The sequence below is a fragment of the Oenanthe melanoleuca genome, chromosome 13 (assembly GCF_029582105.1).
Source record: "Oenanthe melanoleuca isolate GR-GAL-2019-014 chromosome 13, OMel1.0, whole genome shotgun sequence".
NCBI lineage: Eukaryota > Metazoa > Chordata > Aves > Passeriformes > Muscicapidae > Oenanthe > Oenanthe melanoleuca.
In genome coordinates, this window is record NC_079347.1 from 12,175,407 (window position 1) to 12,199,595 (window position 24,189).

General features: G+C 39.1%; 1 protein-coding gene across 3 annotated transcripts; it reads right to left on the minus strand.

Annotated features, from left to right (window-relative positions):
- Window positions 1–706: 706 nt before the first annotated feature.
- On the minus strand, window positions 707–24,145 carry SEC24A (SEC24 homolog A, COPII coat complex component). Of its 3 annotated transcripts, XR_008841543.1 has the most exons (24): window positions 24,018–24,145; window positions 18,799–19,320; window positions 17,255–17,413; window positions 15,535–15,612; window positions 15,063–15,229; window positions 14,269–14,441; window positions 13,217–13,319; window positions 12,370–12,496; window positions 11,926–12,035; window positions 11,436–11,548; window positions 10,672–10,790; window positions 9,966–10,021; window positions 9,457–9,663; window positions 9,043–9,163; window positions 8,337–8,495; window positions 7,660–7,833; window positions 7,466–7,576; window positions 6,911–7,086; window positions 5,780–5,917; window positions 5,013–5,117; window positions 4,781–4,873; window positions 4,160–4,263; window positions 3,388–3,755; window positions 707–3,233 (listed from the first exon to the last, which is right to left on the minus strand). XR_008841543.1 is itself a non-coding variant. In XM_056502560.1 (23 exons), exons 1-23 carry the CDS (start codon window positions 24,064–24,066, stop codon window positions 3,641–3,643), a joined length of 3,276 nt encoding a protein of 1,091 aa, XP_056358535.1. In that variant the 5' UTR covers window positions 24,067–24,145; the 3' UTR covers window positions 707–3,640. The 3 variants fall into 3 exon arrangements, 2 of the variants coding, with proteins under 2 accessions (XP_056358535.1, XP_056358533.1); XM_056502560.1 differs by having other exon boundaries at window positions 707–3,755; window positions 15,063–15,226; XM_056502558.1 differs by having other exon boundaries at window positions 707–3,755.
- Between the last annotated feature and the right edge of the window lie 44 nt (window positions 24,146–24,189).

Genomic DNA, 24,189 nt, shown 5'->3' on the forward strand with positions numbered 1-24,189 from the left:
CTCGCTGCCCAGGCACGGGCACTGCCAGCGACAGCCTCACTGCCCAGGCACGGGCACTGCCAGCCCTGGCAGCGACAGCCTCACTGCCCAGGCACGGGCTCTGCCAGCCCTGGCAGCGACAGCCTCACTGCCCAGGCACGGGCTCTGCCAGCCCTGGCAGCGACAGCCTCACTGCCCAGGCACGGGCACTGCCACAAGAACAGGAGCTCCTCCGACAGCCGGGAATTCCAAATCCCAGTGCCAGGACACCGGCTGGCTGATCCCCAAGTCACAAAAGGAGTGGTGGAGTTGAGCAGCAGCAGGACAGTATTATGTGTATTGGGAAAAAAAACCAGAGCTGACAAGTCCAATTAATATTTCTACAATACTGAATTAGAGAATTCTGTATTTAAAACCAGTTAAATACAGAAGTCAGACTACCAAGCTCATGCATTAACTCATCTATGATGGGCCAGAGGCAGCAGTGACAACAGTTCAAAAAAATTTGCAAGCATTAAGATGGAATTTACAAAAAAAACTACTGAAATAATGGGATGTTAAATGAAGATACAGGATTACCTAAAATAAAATTGATCATCTTGGAATGCTGCTGAAGGCTAAATTCCAACCATTATCAGCCCACCAGCTGGGCTCCTGTGACCAACATCTCAATTGATTAAATACATTCTTCTACTTTTATTTATAAGAAAGGAGTGATGGACTGGCATGAGTTCTTTCAATTAATTTTATTGAGTAGCCAAATCTGATAAATTAGCACAGATAAAATAAGCATTTGCATGTGTTATAAATGACTTTTTACAGGAATAAAACAGTGAAAATTACAAACTGTAAAAAGGAGGACAAGTAAATCCTGTCTCAAATTCAGAAGGGGAAAGATTTATAACTTCATACTGAAGATCAAATCTTTGAGTTCAGAGAACAAAGATTTAATATTACAATATTATACACTACTTTACAAAATTAAATTTACTATAAGGATTACATCCAGAATAGTAAATAGAACCTTAGAATCACATTTAATGGTCCCTTAACTTAACAGCCATTCTGCATCTTTGATTAAATTCTGTTAAGAAATTAACTCTAAATAAAAGTGAATCATTCTAATTATTGCAACACAGTCTATGTGGACTTAGACTCAAATATATTAATTTAAAAACAATAATGAAAGCAAAATAAAATGGATGGTAACAATGTTGGCTGAACACTAATGTGTCAAATACAGAAATAGTTTTTTTAAAAAGTGTTTGACTACAAAGAGAGACACACCTCTAGCACACATTTATAGTGGTAGAGTTGTCGTGCTGAGATCTAAGTACCAAACCACTCTTGCCTACTTTTGCAGTCCATCTTCAGGGTCCTCATTTTTCAATTGCATGTAAAAAAGCAATCACAAGTAGTGTGTGTGTTCATGCTCCCTGTATTGCCACTACAGCAGTACAAGTGAAGCAGATCAATTCAGAATTTCTTCCAAAGTGAAGAGAACTCTGAGAGGGTTCATCTGACTCCTTTATCATGTTCTGCTTTGTAAAACTTAGGGACTCAAATTCAAACTTTTTAACTGCCACACAGACTGACATCTTCAGCCATTAGTCTGGTATATATAAAGCAATGAGGCCATCTCCAGTATTTTTGTTTCTTAAAAAAAAAAAAGGGACATAGTAGCAAAATACAGTCATAGTAAGAAACAGACTTTGGGTGGGCTATATGATGCAAGGATGGTTTTCAATTCAACATTTGAGTGATAAGATACTCAAAATACAAGGCTTAGGGCAGAACCTATGCAAGTGAAGAGGTTCCATTTATGATTTAAATGATGAGTCCCCTTTCCCCCTCCCTGGGGGAAAAAAAAAAAATAAAAATCAGACTGTCAAAACTTAAGACGCCTCTTCACTATGACTAGAAACTGTGCAATTCTCTGAAAAATCAGTTCAAGTAAATATATTCCTGTTTGCTACAGAGGCAGCAGACAGGGAAGCTTAAATTGGTTCTATAATAGTCTTTTCATGCTGTTTTAGCCATTGTTCTGAACTTTAGCTTCTTGTGCTCAACAGCAATTTCTCCCAAAGAACTCCTCCCCCTAAAGTAAGGCAACTCCTGACAATCACAAGCAGCTACAGCCTGAAATGGGAGCAAATGTTTACCCTAAAACATTGAGCCTACTGACATTTGTATCTCCAAATGTCCTAAGCACAGTATATTTGACCACTCAAGTGTTTTACCTCTTCAAGTTAGTTGCCCCAGAAAGTAGGTTTAGCAAGACCTTTAAGTTTACCACTGTTAAATAAAAAAGCTAACCAAGATTTTTCCATGTGCAACACTTCCATAGGCATTGGAATACAGTACTCTTTACATTGGTAGCTATCAATGATAGCTTAATCTTCTAAACAGAATTGTCGATACACTTCCATAAAATTATTTAAATATTTTTTGTATATAATTTTTTACTTCAAGTCCGATGTCAGCTTTGATCTGTAGCTCTGGCAGGATGTGAGAGTATATTTAAAGCTTTTACTTGGTGCACACTGGCCTTGGACCTGGACTCATTACACAGCTGCAGCAAAAGAACCTATTTGAAAACTTCAGGCATGTCTGCAACCATATACAAATCTTCATTTTGTTCTTGGAAAAATAATTTCCAATTTTAATGTCAGAATATTCAGTGTTGCAGACTAACATTTATTAGTCTGAAGTGCTGCCAACAAACTTGCTTCAGAAACACACCAGATCTGAGGGGTCCAACATTCACTTAATGTAAACAAGAGACAAAAGTCTACTGAACATAAATGAAACAAAATCTGAGAAAACCTTCCTTGCTCTTCCCCTCCCACACCATTCATAAATTGAAATTAAAACTATTCTTTTTACTGAAGAAAAGCAAAGCTTACCATCTAAGTCTACTTTTGCTGCCAACTCAGCCAATGACTTTTTAAAATCTGTCTCATATAGAGCCCACTCTTCCCCACTGTTTTTAAAATTAGAATACTGACTTATTAAAAGCTTCAACAAATTCAGCCACCTTATCCAGGTTAAGCTTACCTTAGTCCTATTAGCCATAATCCAATCCAAACACTGGATTCTACACTTCACAAGCATTTGTTCATTTCACAATGAACACTTCTTTCATTGCTATTTTAAGCATTAAGTTGAACACTGAGATGCTCTGTCTGTAATCACTGGATGCACTTAGAAAGAATTTCCCTGCAAATCATGATCAGTATTGTGAGGTTTTATATCTAGCAGCAAAAAGAAAAAAAAAGAAAAAAACAAAAAAAGAAAAAAGTTACAGAAATATACATTTTGAACAACCAAGAACTCTTTATTTTACAAAATGTATTTCACCTTTTCAGTATTGCCTTTGTAAATGTACTTCATGCTGCAACTACTTACAGTAAAAACACGATTTGCAGCAAATTAAAGGTGCTCAACCAGTTCCAACAGTTTGATTTTTTTTTTTAAGGTACAATATGTAGTTGCACATTTGATTCTCAGATGTGGTCCTTTATTTGCTTTAGTTCGTTGAAATCACAGTGAGAACTTCTCATCAACTGCCTCAGGCCACAGATTTAATGAAGATATTATAAGCACAATCATTCTTTACTGCAAAATCTTTCCTTAAAGAAGTAAGCCAAAGGCTTGTGTTTCATTTATTCACTTGCTGCTGTATATGAAGGAGGAATTCATAGTATGATAAGGCTGATTCTGTTCTGTCTTCAATCATATTTTGCAGAAAACTTGATTTCAGTGGACTCTCATCCCTTAAAAACAGAAATATAAGTGTCTGAGTGGAATAAACATTTGCCATGGGCTACCATGCTTTAATAAAGTTACAAGTCAAGTGCTAAGACATTTCAAGAGCTTAAGGATATATGAAAAGAGGATCTCAAATAGCCCTTAGTAATGATTAAACCTAATAAGTGCTCCTAACCAGCATTTACTTCATTATCTGACATTACCTAAAGACTCTTGTGACATTTAGTCTTTTTTAGTCTTTTGAAATTCTAATTGGAGACAACTCATATGTCATATCTGTAGTCAAATCTGTCAGGCACAGCACACACTACTGTTAAGAATTCCATAGAGAAAGTTCAGTATATGATATCCAAGTATGTATTTTTAGCAGGTTGCTGAAGAAGCAAAAAGACTGTTAAAAACCACTTACTTTATTATATATAGTATAGGAAAGAAAGGTCTCTGTTCTCTCAGCCAAGAAATGAAAGCTCGTGTTCTGATGGACTCTGCCGTTTCAAGTTCTGGGAGATGTGTCTAAACGCCAAAGGGATTCATTAATACAAACAGGGTATTTCTCAGAAAAACAGTAAAGAGAGCACTTAAACTAGCCCAGCTCATTAGGTATAAAGAAAACCCAGACAGATATATTTTGTGATGTATAGTTTCAGTCTTGTCTTCTTTGAATGGGCTTGAAATAGTCAAGAGCAATAAACTGCTATCAGCAATTAGTTGTCAGAATGGTGATGACTGAGCTGTGATTGATTCCCATTTTATTGCAGAAACTAAAGGATTTCCCACTAACCTACTGTGCTCACTATTTGCAAGCATTGTTACTCTGATCCCACAGGTCTGAGAAACTCAATCACTGTCAGCCTCTTCCTACTGTGTCATCATGAGAAGAAACTTCAAGAGGTAACAGAAATTATTTCTTTCCTTGGATCTGGATCTATACCACTAGAGGGCTAATATCTGAGTAGTGTATTTTAATTTTCATGCAAATTATATTCTGGCAGCACTGTATGTATAATTGATGTGCAGAGCAAGCACATACCATATTCTGTGGTATTGAGCCATAATTTGGAACTCCAAGGACTTGGCTGATAAAGCCCTGCCCACAGTTCTTCCCGATCCACAGAAACATCACCTGAAAGACACCCATCAATAACAACATTAATCCAAACCAAAACACACCTCAGCAGTCTCATACATATTTTGGGTTCTCAGAAAGAACACACCAAGAAAACTTGGATACTTTTTAAAATCCACCCCACCACACAACTTACAGAGCCAGCATCCATAAGATAAGCACCATCCCTACTCAGCTTCTCCACTGACAGCTGGAGAAGGGGTGGCTGAGGTATAGTTCTGTCATTTATGTTAAGAGCCCCCTAAAAGAAGGATGAAAACAGTGGTTCACATCTTGATGCAAAAAGCCAGAACAGAATGTTAAATAAAAGTAGGATCTATTACACTGAATACTAGAGTTGGATGTTTTTCTTAGTTTAGCTCAAGCCATACTTACAGTAATAATTTACTTTATTAATTAACAATTTACTAATAAATCATAATGTTTTATTTAGAGAAGGTGAATTTCATCAAATGTATATTAGTTAATTACTTCTATAACTGGAATATTCAATTTGTTATGTACCAAAGATGTGTTTTCTAAAATTGCTCAGTGTTTTACAAAAACATTCCCTGTTCTCAAAACTGCTTGGTATTTTAAAATAAAGGAAGCTACAAAGGGACAAAAAATACATTATGATGTCATCACATGTATGTGATTTATAACACAAGATAATGACACAAAGGTGAAATAAGTTAGGAAAAAATCTTGCCCATCCATCTATTGCAAAGCACAGCCTCACTCTAGAATTCATCAGTTCAGTTCCAAATAAATGCATAAATATAGCAAGTGGGAGAATATGAAACATTATATTTTAGCTGTGCAGCTTTAATATGAAAAACCTGGGAGATTTTTAACACATTTACTTTCACATCACACAGATCTTTGGGATCAAACAGATTATGTAGCAAGGCAAAGACTGACCTCATCTGTGAGATTATCGACTCTGTACAGACTGGGATGTGTCATGAGCATGAGGTAAACAAGGGGCTGGTTTTTCACCTGACACATGGTAAAGATGCGTTCATCCAAACGTGTGTTTGTCCCAGTTTGAAATGCTTTCTGCAAACAATCAGGCATTTAGTTTAACCATTAAAGCAAAGCAAGAGAAGCTGAATTTCACACATTGCCTACTACTTATTTCTAACTTACTTAAGTTCTAGAGATGCACCCCAAGTGTTTTCTCACTGTATTTTACTTCTCCATTGTTCTCTTCACATACAAATCACACAAGTCTCATTCCCATTTCTGGATTTAGAATTAACCTCAACCTGGCACCATCAATCCTTTCTAGTGAGCACTACAGCTGAGATGAAAGCACCCTGAAATACTCTCTAACATATACTTCAAAAATGCTACTTAATGAAATTTAAAAGAATAAATATTGGAGTAGTTTACAGTTGGCTTCAATGTACAGAATCTTAGGTCTGTATTTACAAGAAAGAGATAGTCCTGGCTCGTTGGTACCAAAAAAAAGCTATAAATCAAAGTAGGGCTCTCTCCTCGTACCTGACTGGATCAAATGCTTATCAAGCCTTTCACATGAAAAAGCTCAATATCAACATGCTGGTCAATTCCTAATCAAGATGTATGAATCCAAAACTTCTTTTTGAATCAAAAAACAAGTTCATCCAACACTTAAATTACTTCTTCTATCAGTTCAGGGAAATTCAGTTAAAAAATACTTACACTGAGCAAATACTGTGAAATGCTTTAAACCTGTTGCAAGAACAGCCAGCCAACTCCCTCTCTGCCACGCACTCAGCTCTCTTCTAATCCACACTGAACTGTTGTGTGGATCTACATTTCCAGAGATGCACAAAATTGAGATTCCTGAGAAAACACTATCAGTACCCTGACACATTCTCTTCACTAGTCAGTGTCTTTATTATTTTGCCCTTATATTGCTTAAAACATTTATGCTTTTGGTTTTGCACACTAACTTCTAAACTCCTATTTCTGAACTAAATTGTTCTCCATTGAAGAACTGTCCTTTTACTTCAGGCTGACTTGCCACACAGTCATCCTCTTGCCTGGCTTCCTTTCCGCTCTTACCTGTTTTAAGAGTGCCAGTATATAAAGTGGGAAGAGGCGCAGTGAGTAGGGAGCTGTGAGCCCAGGCTGCTGGATGCTCAGCACGGATGAGCGATAAGCAGCTAAAGAATCTATCACTGCATTGACCAGGGCATCCCGAGCATCGCTCAGCGTAGCGGAAACCGAGCGGTCCACAGCTGAAAACAGAGAACAAGGTTCAAATGAGGAGGGTTTCCTCCCTTGGCAAGAATGCAGTCACATACATTAACCTCTCTCACTTTATCATGCAGCTTAAGCTTTTACTACATTCTAGGGGAAGTCAAGTGTTTCAGAAAAAAGCTGAGGGCCCACAATGACGCACCAGACTAAACCTAAGCCCAGGTGATTACACACAGCTCTACCGACCCTTCACCTAAGCCAAGCATTAAAACCAAAACTCTCCTAGGTTTGCAACTTTGAAAGTACTCTTAGAATGAGGGAGAATCTTTTCTTTTAATGCCACTTGCCAGAGGATTATTGCTCAGACCTTTAAGGATACAATCCACGCATATCCCAACAAGCTCTTAGTGCACTCACCCATATTGGCTAAGAGCCCTGTGATGGCCTGCACATCTGCCCCTAGGTACACATCACTCAGTGTTGTGACAACAGGTAAGCACATAGTGTGGACACGAATTCGCCTTTCACCTGCAAAAAAATAAAACTGTAACCTCCATACTGTTTTATGAAGCAACACTGCAAACACCACTGTTGGTTCAATCTAACCTTACCTTTGCTGGAGGTGTACAGGAGAGCTGATTGAAAAGAAACAACTTGCATATCAGTAAGACTCTCTTCCACTGACATTTGCACAGCGTACCCTGCATCTGGGTTTACGTTGGGTAATGACAACAAGTCTGTAGATCGTACGAAGAAGTTCCCATGGAAAGTATGAATGGAAAGACCTACAAGATAATAATGAATCAGTTTGGGGTTTATAGCTGTGAAGTACAGGCACCATATACAGATCTGCCATCAATGTATCTGACTGTACTGGAATGTTCCCCCTCAATAAAATACATTATCTTCCGAAAAGGTAAATACTGCAAACTGACAACTGATCCAAAGAATCCACAAAGCCTAGCAGAAAGTGGGAATTAGGAAGGCAAATCAATGCACAGTAGTAGAAAGTATCTAGATTATAAAAACAGTCCCTTGTTGAAATAGCAGTCCAGGAAAACTTCCAGGTTAGACCATTATAAACTGGAACTTGGATGCCAGAAAACAACACAAATATAGTCTTAAATTGTCTCATCCCTGGTATTGAGTTTTACTTTTCTAATCTTAGCCCTTTAATCATTTGAGGTTACAAAACAGCTAGAATACCAATGAAAACATTCCCAAAGAGCAGCAAACACCCACTTCCCTCTTCTCCACCCCCCAAAAATCTAAGAAAGTGAATTCAGACCTTTTGTGCATCTTATCCTCATGACAGCCTCAAACCCAATTTTTCTAGTTAAATATCGCTTCAGCTCCTTCTGCAATTTCTCCACCTGGACAGGGTTGTGTTTATGATGGTAAGACTGGTAGTAGTAGACACTACCTGCAGAATACCTTGATATACAACCTGTAATAAAACCAATATACACTGGAGAGTGCAGACAATTGCTGCTGCAGTCTTTAAACTATGAAATTGTTCACACCTGCAATTCACTCAGATACACAGTCACAGACCTGCTCTGCTTACAGAGACAGAGATGTGGCACAACTCTGTCTGTGGCACAACTGTGTATTCTAGTATGTATGTGAAAATTTTCCATTGAACTGAAATTGCTGTAACTTGAAAATTTGGTTAAATAGAAAAAAAAACCTAAAATGCTAATAAAACTTGCTCTAAAGGCAATGACACTGATATTTAAAAGAAAATATTTCCACTACTTATATCAGTAGCACAAGAATCCTGACTCACTAAGGGAGGACATGAAAATAAGTAAGTTAAAGCAGGACTTAAAGATTACTTTCTATTCACTGTCACTGCTCAGCAAGGACAAGTTTGTATCTTGACATGCTAGATTAATTCAAATCAGGTTCATCTACTAAATATCAATGTAGATTCTATGCATTTGCTCAAAATTCAAGAGTTACATGCCCCAAAACAGCTTTGTATGACGTACCTAGAGAAGCCAAGTCAGAATATTGCCCACTAAGAAGAAATAAATCCACTGCAACCTGTTGCCCTGAGCAGTCCAAGGCCAGCTTCTTGTAAAAATCAGTTGATGGTGTCAAATGTATATCCTGTTAACACAGTGGATTATTACAAAATACAAAAGAAATTAAAATTGTTTCATACGTTTACTGCCTATTTTCAGAGACTCTTATAATATCAATTCTCCATCACTGATAAAAATATTTTAAACAATCAGGTAATTGATTTGTGTTTATATTGCTTGTTTTCTCTTTTGTTTTTTTCTGCTACTTTAACAAATGAGCAAGACAAGCACAAAATTAACCCAGAAGAGGAAATCCTAGAACCACCTTTATGCACACAACAGGGTTGTTAGTACTCTCAACCTTTCTGCTTTGCTAACCTTTGCTGTTGCTCTTTGGTTTGGCTCTTCTCGTGACTTCAGTGCTCCCATTCCCATAGATGGGAGCTGTGTCTGGAAGACAGTGATTCTACCTCCAGTGGGGGACATCAGTTTAAAGGCAGCCTGTAATGCAGGCCCCAGAGCACTATGAGTTTCCAGGGACTTGGTAAACATCTGTGGCAATGTCTTCAGCAGATCTTGAATTAGCTATAAGTGAGAAAAACAGTATTAGGCCTATGAGCCATCATGGTTTTCTACTTTATATGGAGCTGATAGCTGAACATAACCAAATATTAACACGTGTAATATTAAGGTAGTAAAGAGGAAGTCTTGTCTTGTTTCAGGTTGGCAAGAATTTACAGTGACATAAATAAAAGACGTCTTTTTTTGCCTCAAACTTGGCATTTGAACAGCAGGTGTTAATGAGCATTAATTAATAAAAAAATTACCAAACATATCCTCAATTATGTAAATGTCACTAGTTATGTAAGAAAGTCCTTGCTTCTTACCTCTTTATTTTCATTTAAATTTACTAATAAGTTTTCTGGCATTGGTATAAATACATCTGAAAGGGAAAAAAAATATTTGAGTTATCTTTTAAAAACACATCAAGCTTTACCTGACTTTATTTGCCAACCATCATACTTATTGGAAAAAAATACACAGTACCAGTGTATTAACCCATGCAAATATAATTATGTGGACTTTTTTTTTTTTTTTTCCCTCATAAGCATTCCTGTGGCTAGAATCCCATGATAAAGTAGCAATCAGAGGTGAGGATAAGCAAGACTATTAAACAAAATCACATAGCATATATTTCCAGATATTTCATTCTACCCTGCCCAATAACATCCAGTGAAAGGTGATTTGAAACAAAAGACAGAAGGACAAGAACTAAGCACCAGCCAGAAGAAAATCTACAGAAAGATATCCAGAATCAGTACTTAGAATTTCAAGAGGAATCTAGAGAATTGTACAAATGAAACTAGAACTTAGGAAGGCTGTCTTTATGTCTGAAGTCATGAGCAGCCACAGCATTGCTCAGACATCAGGGAGATGTCTTCATACACAAACTTGCACATATGGTATGTCTAAAGTCATTACTAGAGAGACTGACACTGTGATCTAGAAACTCCCACCAGATACATATTTTTAAAGGATGTCATAACCAGAAGCCATTAATAGGTAGTGATCACAAAAATTATTTTTCCATACCTTCAATATCTGAAACTATAAGCATCTGAGGCTGAGAGAGACCTTCCTGAAGACCATAGAAATGGATTGTGCTGTCAAACGTTATGAAGCCTATTTTTGTTCTAGTGTTCCCAGGAAGCCTGAAAATGAGACATATGGTGTTCAACGAGATGAAATTTCATTTCTGCAGGCTTTTTTTTTTTTTAACATCCACTGCATCCCTCCATGGTTGTTACCAAGCAGTTAGCTTAACAGCTAGACTGCAAAAGCTTCATGAAATTATTTTGGAAGGAATAAAAAAACAACAAAAAAGGAACTGATGGTAGAATCACCAAACAGGAAGGTGAAAACTTCTTAAAAGGGTAATTAAAAGTGCAAGAAAAGGAAGAAATAAACTGCAAAATACTAAGTAGTTCAAACAGTATGCATTTTATGAGAAGTTTATTAGATGCATGACTCTTTTCAGCCAGTATTTATCTTTCATTTATATTTCAGCCTTTAAAAAATACAGTTCAAAAGATATCATGAACATGATGCTTCTATTCTTTTGGTGACTGATGAAGTATATAGGAAAGAGACTGAAAATCAAGCTTCAAAATTACGTTTCATACTGGTGTAGCTGTGATGGGAAAAAAGCTACAGCTTTAGGGTACATTTTAACTCAACACTGGCCATTGTTTGCCCACACTAGGAAACTTGTCTTCCACAGCAAGGACTGGCATATTGGTGTCTATTCTATGTTTAAGAGGAATGAAAATGGGAGATTTTAAGGAAAAAGTACTTACGAATCAAGATTGTCTAACAAGGTCTGGCAGACTGTATCCAAGTATCCTGTCTCTATTGCATTGTGAGAGACATCAAACACAAAGAGGTACACGGGTGGCTGAGGTGGACGCAGCTAAGCAAAGAAAAGATTACCTTTAATTTTCAAATAGCATTTGTTAGATTGGGTTTATTCATTCCATTGCACTTTAAACTGTTAAAACAGCATGCAGATGATAGCAAAAATTTCTGAGTGCATTTGCCTCTTATTTGGTAATACCAAAATTCTAGTTTTCTTCTGAAGAAATCTACATATTCTAAATACAGAACAACTTTGGCATCATAAATGTTTAAAAGTGAATTCTCTGAAGTACTCCCCATGAGTTCTCAGATACACTCCTTAAGGCAACAGCTGTTCTACTGAACTGGAAAGCATCCTCTGAAATAAAGCTCAGACTTCCCTCTGAATATAAAACAAAGGGAAGGAATAACTAAAAGTAAATAAAGCCTTACCATGTATTCAGATGGAGCCATAAATTCAATAGTAGCATTCTGGACTTCAGGTCTTTTATGAGGTTCTCCATAAACTCTTGTCACAGGATTATACAGGAATTCTTCAGGAACTTTGCAGATAAGTTTATATATTAGTATTTCACACTAGTATTGGCTGTGCTGCATTTTAAAACAAATAGATCAACTCTTTGGTGGCTGTTGGGCAACATGTGGAGAACTACACCAGGCAGTGGAGCTCACTTACACTTGTGCAAAGGTACCCTGAGGGACTGCTTGGGCTTACTGTGTTTCTTTAGGGACCCCATTGTTATGGGGAAACATTTCTCATGACTCCCAGCAGGACTGACAACAATCCCCCTACTGATGTGGCCAACAACACTCCAGTCTCAAATGCCAAGGTGGGAAAGGTTAATTGCAACATTTTAAAGCACATTTAAAATTTACCATCATTGACTCTATAGCACAAATTGCATTTCCATCTCCTTTGGTCTAGGAAGCTGACAAAAGGGTTGATGTACGTCCGGCAGGAACGGCATCTCACAATAATACTGGAAGTGACCACTGGCAGTTGCTGGAAAAGAAAAGCTTCCTGTTTCAAAGCATCCTTGTTGAAAGAAGGAGTACTTCTGCTTCCTCACAGCATCCCTGCAATTTCTTAATATGATAGGTAGGAACTGAGCTCTTACATATCTGACTGTGTAGATTCCCTTTCTAAGCCTCTAAATTCCTTAATTTTACACTGATTGTTTAAGAACAAGTCCTGCACCCAATACAGATCAAAAACCAGAGGGGAAAAAAAAAGCCCACATCTTTGAAAAATCAATTAAACTCAGAAAAAACCCCAATGTTTAAGAGAGACACTGCTAAATTCAAAGTCGTCTGGCTGTCTCATGACATCCAAATCCCTTCAACTTTGTCAACTTGTCTTGAGTTTAGAATTAGTACTAGGTTTGAAATTAATAACTACAACTGATACGTGAGAACCTGGAATTTAGGTGTTGCCTGCTATCACAGTCCAAATTCTGTGCTGCCTTTAAGCTTTTGGTTTTTCTGAGGTTTGGGAGGCTTTCGTTTTTTATTAAGAAGTGAGACATGAAGGTTTAAAAATGGTAGGGAGATATAATTGAGAAAAATTACAGCAATCTGTATGGAACAATGAAATGTCAGTTACTATGGTAGCTCTTCTAGGCCAAGATACCTGTTCTTGTTTTATAATTCACTGGCCATTGTCTGGACTTTGTGAAGGCATAGTTGATATTTCAGAGTGTAAAGTTTTGAATATTTCTCATACCGATAAGTCTTTGAAAGGATGAAGCAGGAGCCCCAAAGGAAGTTTGGCTTTATTCAATAAGGCCTGAGTTTGAGGAATGTTAGTCAGGGTACAGCGGAACAACCTACATGGAGGACAAAGGGTTATTTTCAGAGGCTTTCAAATAAATTATGATTTCAATGGTACAGTATATTTTTCTAGAGCCGTTGATGGTGAATTTCTGTTTCCAGATGAAAGATCTTCTCTGTCAAATCATTTTGTTTCTGTCTAAGCTTGACACACAGTACATACTTTGAGTTCCTATTTTATACAAATGCTCTTTACACAGAACTAAGTGTCAATTTAGTCAAATTTTGACTCAATTCAAAGTTAAGCCTAACAATATTCAAAGTTGCACCAAATCTTTATATACTAAATGTTATTTTGAAATAAATCAGAACTGGCAATGATTAAAAGGTGGTTTTAAAAACATAGTAACTATAAACAATCCCACCATCATTTTCTGAGTCTTGAGCACTCAGCAGCTTCCACAAAGTGGAAGCTTGTTTGCATGAACGTCATCACAAAGGCGCTGTTATTTCCTTTATCTACCATTAAAATATTTGCAAAGTGGGAGTCCCTGGCTATACACAGTTTGGTTGGTCTCCTCAGAGAGAACAGTTGATTAACCAACTGCCAGCCTCCTGTTTGAAATTTCATTTACTCCATTGTTTTAAATGGTTACTTTTCATTACAGAGGTTATCCATGTTACTTCATGCACAATCTTTTTGGTGTACCTGACCTAACTGAATTAAGTCCAATTTTATCTTCTCATCCATACTCACTTCCAGGCATAAAATTTTTGTACAGTACCTATCTATAGCTGCCTTGTTGAATTTTTCCTCAAACTTTCTACAAAAATGATTTTCCCCTCTTCAAAGTTAAACCCACTTACTGCCTTTACTGTAACATAGTGAAGCCCATTTTCAGTATTTTCTACTCATAAAATTAAGAAAATACTTTGTCAAGTTATAAATATAAGTAGGAATTTATATTTCTATTTTGATGTATTATAGCAATTGCATAATCATACTCAGGATTGCAGTTGAGCTTCTGGATGTCTTCATGCAAGTTGGGGACAGGAGCCTTCAAAAGGGTGGTAGGAAGAATATTTCTTTCTTGAAGAAGATTCACAGGTCTTAACCCTTCCTGCTGTAGACTCAGGCCACCCATTGATGCAGTTAAGTGATTAGTGCCCATGGCAGGCTAGAGTAAAATAAAATTTTACAAATTTGCACCAATTACTTGGATGCAACACACAGCCCATTTAAAACCACACATTTTATATATATCCCTTTCAGTTTGTTTTGCTTATGTACTAACTGCCATTGTATCAATATATTTGGAAATACTGGCTGTCACATGAACTTGACTTATGCATGTAACATAACAGAGGAAAAAAGTAGCATAAATTGCCTATAAAGCTCTTGAAATACAGAGGCTCAGCTGGTGAAAGTGTTGGTCAGTTCACTTTGATAGTTCGGGGGAAGAATAACCAAATCCTTCCGCTAACAATAACAATGCCATAGAAGAGAAACATGCCAAAAGCAGCTGAAAGTTTCAAAAGAAACATCTTGAACAGATCTGAGGGTGGAACACTGCACAAAGAGCTGGCATACAGCTTGCCCAAACTTGTACCAAGGCACAGGAAAAAGCATTAATTCTGGGCTAATTAATTGATGTCTATCCTTTTGAACAAATGGTGCCCAAACAAGGAACAAAATTAGCAGCATCCTAGGGATGCACAAAACCTACCACCCATCAATTTTCTTTACCCACATGCCCCCACCAGAGGTACTACTGAGATAGAAACCAGACAATCTTTACCTGATGGAAATGTTTTGATCCATCTGGATATTGCAAAGCAGATGCATTCATTCCTGGTGCTCCAGGTGGAGAAGAATGTTGGTAGCCTGGAGGTAAGGCAGGGTAAGAATATCCAACACTTCTATTCATCTTAAGATTTGGGGCTGCAGGAGAATAATGTGGAGCTGCTGGAAGCAGAGTAGACAGATACTTAGTTGCTGGAGAACTGTATCTTACTTGAGGCATTAGCACAGCAGGAGAGCTGCCTGTTTAGCTTCCAAGTGCAAAAAATACAGCTGCTGTCAACTTTGCAAAGGGCTGTCACCTACTTTACATATCACAGACAAAGACATGCTAATTGCCAATGCTTCACATTTCACATTTAGCTTCAAGACAGGCATTGAACTAAGGACATGTTTGTACACAAATTCTTAAACTTCTATCTTTCCCAGACTCTTGAGAGTTCCATAATAATAACAACCCAAAGCCTTACCCATGAGGCCACCACCTTCTATTGCATCGTAGCTGTTTTGCACTACAGACCCATCACTGGCAGCAGGCATGGCATCACCTTTAAAGATAAAATAACCACAGGAAAAATTTGCACAAGTTACAAAGAAGTAAATATTAAGATAAGCATAGTTTGCATTTACTTTAGTTTTGACCTACAATAAAACTGAATTAAATATACACTTCATTCTCTTTCTCAAACACACGTCCCCTGCATATGTGACCTCTGCAAAGGACATTCATAAAACTTCAATTTTTTTTTTTTTTTTTTTTTTTTTTTTTAGTTAAGGAAAACAGAAGTCCCTACACTCCTGATTGAATAACCTTTAACAAGTCCTTCAGATTAGGGATTTGCCACAGCTTCCAAGTCAACATAAAGGGTCAGGGGACGCTCCCTCCTCAGCAGAGGAAGCATTTTTAGGCTCAATGCAGTTTTCCAAGTAACCTGTAGCTTAAGAGGTCCCTGAAGAACTTTTTCCACTGATAATTCACAGAAACACCAGATTCCCTAAATTTACACACTTAGTCCACTACTGCTCACCAAACAGAAACAGCTCTGACACAGTCACATACCAGTCAAGATAGAAATTCAATCTAAGATCGGAAAAACCTTGAAACTCAGAGAGTGCTCCCAAAGGATAGTTTTTGGTAAGCCAACTATGTCTAAATATACTAACACAACTATATATTGCTAAGGATAAGTAGGTACTCTATTTTTATTACCATTTTTTATTAAAATCTTCAAAGATGACCCAATAAAAGGAACTTACACACTGAATCTTGCTAGCATCAGTCATAGACTGATGCTTCATAGACTAAACATTTTTATCTCTCCAGGGCTCTGAAAATGTTTCTTTTCATGATGAAGAAAATATTTTCTAAGCAAAAGCTGTTTATGATGCATTTAATACATTCCATATAATCTAAATCTGAATATACTATTTTTGTGCTCACAGAGCTATCACACACGAGAAACTGTCAATCTGAACATGCAAGGAACCAACAGCTTTGACAGAACCATGTATTTAAAAATAAAGCTGCTGACTCGCACACAGCCCCATCTAGCATGGACACTAAACGCCAAACAATTGGAGTCTGTCTGATACAGAGCCCTGAGGAGTTCCTAAACAATGGCATACTTGTGCAGGGCCCACAGGAGACACAGTCAGGTATCTGTCTTCAACAGCTGACACTTCACAGTCTCTAGTAACTTCCTTCAGACAACTAACAAATACAAGATGTGTGTTTCAATGATTTTACACAGAGAAGAATAAGGTACAGCTACATGAACAGCAAGGAATTGCAAGATTCACATTTTCTCTCCCTGCAGAATGAACAATACAGGGAATCATACATGGATTTCTGTCCTCACAGTAGTCAGGGATACAGAGAAAAGAGAATTTCCCTATCACTTTATAACACACAAAAAAAAGTGATGTCAACTACATGAGACACAGCCATGTAAAACAGCGCTTGGAAATCTATTTTCAACTGTTAATTTCTTAAATTTTATTAACATCTGTTTACAGGAATTTTTCTTCTTTCCAGGTCCTTAACTGCTCTTTTCAGATTAAGTTATCAGCTGTATTAGTATAATTTTACAATCTGAGTCTCTCATAGAACAATGTGCTTGACTTTAAAGGTTGCATATTACAGCAAGTTGCAATGTTTGAATTCAACATAAAGAGCGAATTGTTTCTTACCTTCTTGGTTTGCAGCTGATTTTTGCAGAAACTGTGCGCTAGGTGGTCCTGCTGCCGCTGTTGATGGCCTAGGTGGGCCCCCAACTGGTGGAGGTCCTAAAGGTGGCCTTGGAGGGTGGAGTGGAGTTAAAGGCTGAGTCACTGGTGGAGGCGCAGATCCTATAAAGAGATTAACTTTTAGGAGGAGTTTAACCCACCTGAAAAAAGTCACAAAAGTTTTGTTACAAAAACACACAGATTGAATTCTAACTATTCCTGTTATTAGATGATGAACAGCATGAGATACATAAATCCTAACATGTGTAGAGGGTCTCAACTTCAGGTTGCTTATGTCACACTTTTCTCCTTCTGGTTTCCTATAGGTACTGAGCTCTTTCAGCTTTTTGTTGCTATTGTTGGCAAGAATTTCAAGATGTACAGAAAAGATCTGAACTCTATAACCAAATTTGAAGTGATCATAAAACAAGTTTAATAATTTTAAAAGTGATCATTGGGAAATGGCTCAGGAGGCTGCGAATGGATATAAAAATTACTTATTCCAAACACTTGTTCTCATTTCATATGCCACTTTCCAAAATTTCTCTATATTTTCCTCACTAATTCCAAAAGTACTTACTGTTTATTCCAATTAAGTCCCAGAAACAGTTTCATAAATTCTGTGAGCTTAAGACATTTTGAATAGCATAAGAAAATTAGGATGGCATATAACAAAAAAACTAGCATCAATAAAAACTTCTAATGAGGCTTAGAGCACTTAACAAGAAAACTTATTTGTTTTCACATGAAAAACATTTCCATACCTAAGTCCTATTTCCATGCTTAGTCAGAAAAAAACTAACATACAGAAGTTTGGCAAAGAGAAACTTGAGTATTAACTGTGTTTTTATAATAATCACAAGTTGCACAATAGAGCTATTTAGTGTTAGAAAAGCTTTTACCACTGCATATACCAGCAGTAAAGCAGCAGGAGCAAAATCTCTTACTTTTAGAGTACTTTCTGAAGACTTACAATTATCATTAAATGTGAAAATTACAAGGTTGGGGGAAGGAAGCTTTCCATTGAACTGACCTCTATTTCAACAGCACAGAACACCTTCCTTTCCAGGCTGTGCTCCAGTTATTTGCATCAACCTGACAGGCTATTCAGAAAATTACGTGAATCAAGTGGTTACTGAGCATGCTCACTAAATGGAACTAGTTTTCAGTTATGAAGTCCTGGACTGAAATATGCTAATGCTCCAACAGTTACCCCTGGAAATTGTGAAGGTCACAGAAACAGCATCACCCACACACAGCATCCCAAAACAATGGGACACCATTCAGGAGTTACCTGCTCCAGCCAGCTGAAACACACAATCTGGGCACAGAACTTTCATTTCTAACCCAAAGAAAGCATCCGAGTATTTCTGATGGGTGTATCTGCTTTAACAATCTTCCACAAGCAAAATGTCACTGCAGAGTGACATACTCAGAGTTCTCTACTCATTATTTTAAAAGGTGGTTGAAAAATGGACATTGGTAAAATATCAAACAGTTCTGATTACCTGGCTTCATGTAGCTATTCTGCAGTGGAGGAGCCCCTGGAGAAGCAGCATATTGATAACTCCCTGCAGGATTTGTACTTCCTGATAATGACGACGGTGGCTGAGCTGACCCTGTCCCAGGCACACCAGCCAAAGGGCTTGTTTGAGCCCCAGGTGGCTGACTCACAGGAGGCTGGCTGTACTGCCAGTTTGAAAGCACCGGTGGGCTGGCTCCAGGAGGAAAGCTCCCAGCAGATGATACAGCAGCTGAGTTCTGTAATACAGGCAGCAGCCCTTGTGGAACAGGACCTGGCTGTTGTAATGGTGACCCGGAGAAAGCTGCCACCGGTGGTCTGTTGAGAGTCTGGCCAGGTCCTTGGTAATTGTTTAATTGAGAAACATTCTGAGAGCCACTATAGCCATACTGTCCAGAAGACTGATGTGGAGGAACCTTGGCCGGCGTCTGATGGGAGTACGATCCTGGAGCCGCAGGGCTGTATCCCTGGCCATCTGGGGAATGCATCAGCTGATTCTGAACAGGGCCTGGAATGAAAAAAAACTACATTCTTTAGGAAGCCAGGGTTATGTATCACTTCTGAAAACAAAAGACGTGTCTGTGAATGTCTTTCCTTAGGACTTTATTAGTCTCCAAGCCATTTGTAATTTAAATCATCAAGTGTGACAGAAGTACTACTGCAAGGGACATGAATTCAGCAGTATTTTGCTATCAACACTTACATCTTTATTTTATGTTTCAGTAACCTTGAAACCACTAAACATTCCAGTACCATCAATGCTCCTGGATTGAAATTCACACAGGATCCCATCCAGTTTTCAGAAACCCCAAAAAGCAAGCTGCCCACAGAGGAGCACTGTCCCACACCCCTGGCAGTGACACACACGAGCAGACCGAAAGCAGAAGAACCATTGCGTAAGAACGCCATTTCACATGATGACTGACACCAACCTACACGTCAGCTTGCCACAACGACACTGCCAGCCAAGTGCCAGCATAGGTCACCATGCTACTTCTCAAGTGACTGACTTAATCTATGAAAGTTTCTGCAGTTAATTTTAGTAAGAGAACTATTCATACACAGACTGCTCATGTGAGTGGCTGACTGGTCACCAGCACAGAATGAAGGGTAAGTTTATCTAAACTTTACAGGTTGATGATGCTCTTTATGCATCTGTTGGTTGGTACACATAAACTAAGTTTTACTCATTTGAAGAAAAAAAAAATTGAAAAAAAGGTTAATAACCCTCCTAAGAGTAAACAATACAGGCAAGAACATCATCAGATTCCCACTTTACAGAGGAGCAGGTTAACAGAATCCCACAGTATTTCCAGTGCAATTAGAGCTCCATCAAGAAAGGTACTACTACAGATTGTTCATAGCATTGCCACAAAACAGACATGCTGAAGAGAGACTATCAATTTTCAAGTAAAATCCTTCTGAGCAGAACGTACTAGATATTGCAGGCAACAGCCAGCTATGACTCCTTCACAACTACCAAAAGACTTTCCAATGTTGTATCATCAGTCCAGCCAGTCACATTGTGGCTCTCCTAATCCCCTAAAAACACAGCTTAGATACTGGAGACATTCCACACACACAGTTACACATTTAAAAAAAGATGGCTGGTTTCCTCTTGTAACAAAATGGCTAAAATCTGAAAAGTGAGCAAGTTCACATTTCCAAGTTAAATTAACTCACATATTTTCGACAATAAATTAAGCTAAATGCAGAATACATTGAAATTATTAGTTAGGACAAACACTGTACTGATCATTCAGCTCCTCATTCCCTAGAAAATCTCAGGCTCTGGGTCACACACAGCTGTTAATTCACTGCATAGGTCCACATAACTACTACAGTGCCAATGATCTCATCCTCACTGCCTCTTATTTGTGCATAAAAGGTACATACCATATTACTCTACAACCATTAATTCCAACATGCAATTTATCCTTCAGTTACAAAATCCAGTTATACGCTACTGTTACAATGCTGCTCATAGGCATAATTTTCTAAAATCAATGGGGTTTAAAGAAAAAGCTCACAAAGACAAAAATGCTTACAGTTATGAGCAACCTGCAAAAACTACAGTGTATACTTGCAGTGTATCAGGTGAGTTTCCAACAATCCATTTACAAACCCCATTGGCAATTAGAATTGCTACCTTTAAAAATTATGAATTCTTATCAAACTTTCTGACTGCATCCACACAAACACTGATAACATCATCAGTGTAAACTGCAGGAAAAATACAGAACAAATACTAATTGATTTAATAACTTGATTTTTCACCTTAGAAAGGCAGAAATCAGAGTATTTGGATTGCTCTCTTATGCACGGTTTTCCCTGCTTGAAGATAAAACAGTGGAAATGAGGTGATATAAAAAAACTGACCTACTTGATATTTTCTATGGCACTTAATGCAAAAATATAAATCAAATTCACCACAAAACAATGTTCCAATTTCATTTTTTATTTTAAAAGTCAGAAGCACCATGAAAAGTCTTGACACCCTCATGTAATAGTTCATATCTCCAAGACAATTCTGCACAAGGCTATCAAAAAAGCTACAGAAATAGCACTAAGGGATAAAATCCCTTTATAAAGAGTTTCACAGTGTGCAAAAACTTTTCAGGACTTGATGTTTGGATCCATCCAGGTACCCATCTTGACCTGACCTTCTTACTGACACCCATCAGAGAGTATCTAGGCTGTCCAGCTTTCCCCAAATGCTGCTGGTTTTCGGTGAAGCCAGAAACAAACAAGGAATTACATGTGGACTGAAGTGCTACTTCACCTGCACAGCAGCTAGACAGACAACACTCAGAGACCACAGAAACTAATCAGTAATAGAAGAAAGGCCACCTATTTCATAACAAGTCTCCTCTACAATAATACAAGGCCATTTAATGTTTCTAAGGGATCAGGAATAGCACCAGAATATATATGTGAAGGTTGCTTGATGGTTTTATAAAATGGTCAAAGTACTAATGTGGATGGCCAGGATTGGCCAGGATCCAAGTAGCATTTTCGGCCACACAGAACTTCACTGTTCTGTGAAACTCCAAGCCAGTTACTCAGCACATCACTTTTGCCAGCCACAAGTTCTCCAAGCTTCACAGAGATGCAAAGATAAACACTCTGAAAAGTCACATCCCAACAGATGCCAACAGTGTCCACTTCACCTGACTCTGACCTGCTGGATTCCAGACTCAACAGCTCCTAAAGCACCTCATGACATCAAAGTACCACGCTAAGGTATCACATGAGAAGAGCAAAACGTTTTCTAGAAGAATTGTTTCTCCTTCTTGTTTGCACTTCAGATCTATCAGCTGGAAAACAAATTAGACACCTGCAATAAAATGAGTACAGAATACTGGTCCTATTAAAAGATAAACAGAAATGAAGGAGAGGAAGGTTGTTGCTAAGCAACCCAAAGCTCTGTGCCAAACAATTTCTCAGGCAGCACATGGTGCTGCTGTGACAATTTACTGCCTTAGTGGACATGCAAGCTCAGGGAGTTACCTGCAAACACTTCAGCAAGCAACAAGTAGCAAAGAAGGGCTGACAGCTGTAGAACAATTTATGGTCCTGCTGACAGTTTTCTCTCCTCACAGACCACTGTAAGCACCACTACAGCACTCAGTACCCCCAGAACTGTTTCACAGGGCTTTGGTATTAGTATAAAGGTCAGGGATCACAGCACCCTCTCAACACACATTTTAAACAATGCTCTGAACAGTTTATGCTTGAACAATTTATTTCAAACCCAAACCTTATCTCTAACATACCATAACAACTGTTTCAGTTTATTACCTAGTATTTGCATCACTCTACATTTCAGTTCTTTATTTTTCATACACCTGACAGCTGAGTAGCCTGAAATTCTTCTTTCTTGACTGCCTCTCCATAACTTCCATTATGTGTTTAATCTGACACTAGGGAAATGAGCAAACATAAAGCAATGCCAGTCTGTAAATCATCCCACTCAGTTACTCCAGTAGCTAACATTCTCTTGGTACAGTCTCTGCTCAGACCATAAGCTCTCCAGGATAGAGCCTCTCTCTCCACACTACATTCATACTCTTCCCACTCTCTTCACCCTAGAAGCAGCTACACAGTTAATTGCAAATCGTGGTTTTGATGATAACTTTGAAGAAAGGCAATAAACACATTGCAGGAGGAGGGGGAAGAAAATTCAAAAGATATCTTTATAACTGAACTGCTTACGATGCAGCACAGCTACTGAAACACACAAGTGTATAATTAAGGAAGCAAGTGCAGAGGATGTGTATGTGAAATCAGGAGACACTTCCATCAGCACAGATTTGCACATATGCAACAAAAACAGACAGACAAGGCTAGCCTTGGACTTCTTATTCCTATGTTAAAACATTGGGTAGTAAGTTCTGTTTCACATTCAATATCTCGTTAAAAAAAAAAAAAAAAAAAAAAAAAAAACCAAAATATTTTGAGGGGAAGAAAGTAATCAAGACCTTCCCACTTTGCAGCACACAGAACCAGATAATGTCGGCTTTACGAGAACGGCAAGCAAAGAAAGCCCCGCAGCGCCGCAGGCTGAGCTCAGCGATAACCACAGTGCCACATGTACAGCCCCGTTCCAAAGGGTCAAACCTCGGCTGTGTCACCCGTGCCACCGGCAGGGACCCGCCCGGGCTAAGGGACGGTCCGGGGCAGCTCGAGCCGTGTGTGTTACCCGGGCAGCACAGACACGGGCTCTCTGAAAGACACTGGCGTTCATACCCACAGACAAATGTACTCAGAAATCATTATGATTTTTTTTAAGGCAGAAGTAAGATTTATTTTGCCTAATGAGCCGCTCTGTGTTTTCCTCAGTGACACTTGGGGCAGCAGCTCACCCCTCACTCCCACCGTCCCCCGCCGCCCCCGGGGTCACAGCAGGAGCCCGGCTCCGCTGCTGCTCCTTTCCTACTTTCCTCCCTAATTTAGCTGCGTTTCGCCTCGGGCCGCAGGTGGCCGGGCTGCAGGGTGGGCACCGCCGAACCCAGCCGGGTGTAACCCAGCGACCCGGGCAGCGAAAGGGCCGCCCCTGGAACCCCCTCCCCGCGGGCACCGGCCCCTGCCCCTGCTGCCCCGGGCCGAAGGGCGGCCTGGGCCCGGGGGAAGCGCCGCGGGGCGAGAGCCGTCCCCGCCAGGCCCTATCCCACCTCGAGCCCCACAAGCCCACCCCGCACTCACCGTTGCTGTAGGGCTGCTGGCCGGTGGGAGCCCCGGCGGGCTGGGCCATGGCTCGGCCGGGCGCGCTCGGAGCCGCCCGTGTGGCGGCGCCGGCCCGGGCGGGGGGGGACGGACCCACCGGAACTGCCGGGAGGCGCGCGCAGCCGCACTGCGGACACGTGGCACTTCCGGG